The sequence below is a fragment of the Chrysochloris asiatica genome, unplaced genomic scaffold (genome assembly GCF_000296735.1).
Source record: "Chrysochloris asiatica unplaced genomic scaffold, ChrAsi1.0 scaffold00389, whole genome shotgun sequence".
Classification (NCBI taxonomy): Eukaryota; Metazoa; Chordata; class Mammalia; order Afrosoricida; family Chrysochloridae; genus Chrysochloris; species Chrysochloris asiatica.
Genome location: NW_006408907.1, coordinates 1,517,431 through 1,520,625, shown reverse-complemented (window position 1 = coordinate 1,520,625; position 3,195 = coordinate 1,517,431). Strand labels below are relative to the sequence as shown.

The window sequence follows — 3,195 nt, the reverse complement described above, 5'->3', positions numbered from 1 at the left end:
GGGCACAAATATTGATCTCTTCCAATCAGTTGGCCAGATAGTTGTCTTCCAAATTTCTTGGCAGAGATGATTGAGTGCCTCTTGTGCCGCCTCACTTTCTTGAAAGATTTCAATTTTTATTCCATCAATTCCCGGTGTCTTGTTCCTCATTTTAAGCTGTGATATTTTTTATAGTCTCATATGCATGTGAAAGTTGGACCATGAATAAGAAAGACCATAGAATAATTGGTGCATTTGAGTTATGGTGTTGGGTAAGGATATTGAAAGTACCATGGACTGTCAGAAGAACAAACAAATCTGTGCTGGAAGAAGTACAGCCAGGATGACAAGATTTCGTCTCTCATACTTTGGACATATTATCAGGAGACATCATTCCCTGGAGAAGGGCATCCTGCTTGGTAAAGTGGAGGGTCAGCGAAAAAGAGGAAGGCCCCCCAACAAGATGGACTGACACAGCAATGGGCTCAAAGCTAATTACAATTGTGAGGATGGCACAGGACCGGACAGTGTTTTGTTGTGTTGTGTATACGATGGCTAAGTCGGAGCCGACTCACCGGCACCTAACAACATATGGATGCATAGATACATACACACATCAGCATTCCTCAGAATTTGATATACATCAGAATTACTTGAGGAGCTTGTTAAAAATGTAAATTCTGGAGCCCTACTGTGAGTCTAGATGATGGGTGTGAGAGATACATTCTCAGAAAGGCCCCCAGATCTTAAAAGCTCTTGAGCAGCCATTTAAGATGTAACTATTGGTTTTTCTCTGTCCAGAAGAAAGAGTGATGAAAATTGAAGTTGTTAGGAAACAGTTTGTCCAGTGGACTAATGGACCACATGAACATCAATCTCCACAGTCCTCAGATCAGAACTAGATGGTTCCCGGCTCACTACCAACTGCTCTGAAATGGATCACATTAGAAACTCCTGGTGGGAGTGGGAGAGAACGTGGAACAAAACTCAGAATCATAAAAAAATAACCAGGCTTAGTGGTCAGATGGAGTTCTGGTGTGCCGCTGTAGGATAAGCACTGAACTGCAAGGTTTGAACCACAAGGTTGGCAGTTCAAACCCACCAGTTACTTCTCAGGAGCCCTATACAGGCTTTCTATGAGTCAGAATGAACTCAACGACACTTAACTGGTCAGGTAAGTGAAATTCCAAGACAGGCTTTGTTCATTCTTCAGGTCTGGTACTGAACTCACCCCATTGCTCTATTTTCAGTCAAATAATAGATTGGTATATAGAGGGGTGACTCTAGTGGGGCATAGCCATCATAGAATGGTCACCAATTCACGATTAAAAGGGCAAAATTTAGACGAGGACAAAATTGAGAAGAGTTGGGAGAGAATGGAAACAAGAAAACAAAGGGAGGAAGTGGGATGAGTGATGTTCCATTGAGGGGATTTGCAATCATTGAGATGAAACATAAGGTAAGATTTGTGGAATGTAAAACTGATGATCTACTCTATAAACCTTCACTCAATTCATAATAAAGAGTTGTTGCTTTTTTTTTTAAAAAAACGTCCCCAAATATTTTTATGAAGATGGTAGGCTGGTGGTTAAGTACTATCCAATCAGTTCCAACTCATAGCTACCTTGCACAGGGTTTTCAAAGAGGGGCTGGTAGGTTTGAACTGCCAATCTTTTGGTCAGCAGTCCAGTGTTTATCCAGTGCTAGTGTGTAAAGCAGCCATACTAGCAATCTTTAAAAACACTAAGACAGACATCCTTAAAATGATTATCAAATATAGAATTATGGATATAAATGTTCCTTGCTGATTGGTTGGGGACAAAGAAAAATAATACTCAAAGACAACTGAGATTTTGAGTCCTAGGTAACAGAGAGAAGGTAAATTAGGGACTGGAATGTAAGAGGAAGATGATGGGACAGATTCTTAAAATTGGTGACAATTGCCTTTTTAAATGCTTTATTAATTTTGCAATATGAAATTTGTATTTTTCTTTAAAAATGGGTATTTGAAAATGCCCTGCTGACAGAAACTTTTAGACTGACACAAAATGATTATTTAATTTGAAACTGGTAAATGGAAACACCAAAAAGTTGACAGGAAAACTGAACCACAGCAACACAAGTTGTAAGGCAGAAGCCACGTTATTAACTTGAGGGAAAATCATAGTATTCAAGGTATAAGGCAAAAGTCATCATGATTGTCTGGTTCAGGAATTTGACAGCCCATATAGCGCCTCATCTGACGCTCTTTAATCTTTCTCCTGACTTCCATCATCTGCTCTGTGAGCCTTTGTACATCATTTCCCACTTCACTGTGGCCAAAATGCCTATTATATAGACCCCATCGGAAATTATGGGCAAGTCGCCAAACAAGTCCCCGTCTAACATTTCCTTCAAACTGCCGGCTTTCACCCCTTCCCAAAGTGTGGCCTTCCTCTTCATTCTTCACGGGGACCTGCTCCCCTCCTTGATTTTCCTGGAGGACATTTTCCACATTGAGATTTTTTCCTGATTGTCCCTCTTTGGATGCCATGACTCCTATGAAACAAAGCAAGAGAAGGGGCGGAATGCTTCCTAGGCAAAACAGCACTGAGGACAGAGGTCCTACTATGCACCTTTCACCATTCCAAACCCCAAACCCACTGGAGTCTATTCTGACTCACAGGAACATTATACAGGGTTTCCGAGACTAAATCTTTACAGGAGCATAAAGTCTCATCTTTCTCCCACAGAGCAGGTGGTGGGTTTGGATTGCCAACCTTGTTAAGTGCTGTTGAGTCAGTTACAATGTATAGCGACCCTGTATAGTGTTTCCAAGGAGTAGCTGCAGGGTTTGAACCGTCAAACTTGTGGTTCAAGCCAACATTTCGGGTAGTAGTCCAGTGCAAATCCTATAGCACCAGAGCATTGAAAGGTTTGTGTGGTTTTTTTCTAATTTCTAAAGTATTCAGAGGTTTGTGTTGTTTTTTTTTAATTTCATTCTTCCCACCTGAGCGACTAGGGCGCCCTCTAGAGGGTTCCCAGTCCTCTCCCCTCCCTCCCCTAAGCCCACCATTTTTCCTGCTTCTCCATCACCAGACCGCTGCAGGCACCAAAATGGAGAAAGGGGCTGGGGGGGGCGGGAGGCGGGGAACAGAGGTCTCAGATTGGGTTCTCTAGATTCGTCACTTCCCCCACCATCCCCATGGTCCCTAGCACCAACCTGGGCCTATCCAG

At 42.3% G+C, this 3,195-nt stretch overlaps 1 protein-coding gene across 1 annotated transcript; it reads right to left on the bottom strand.

Moving 5' to 3' along the window:
• Positions 1-2,149: 2,149 nt before the first annotated feature.
• Positions 2,150-2,512, bottom strand: LOC102837569 (protein BEX4-like). Its single transcript, XM_006876532.1, has one exon. The coding sequence runs from the start codon at positions 2,510-2,512 to the stop codon at positions 2,150-2,152; it is 363 nt and encodes a 120-aa protein (XP_006876594.1).
• Between the last annotated feature and the right edge of the window lie 683 nt (positions 2,513-3,195).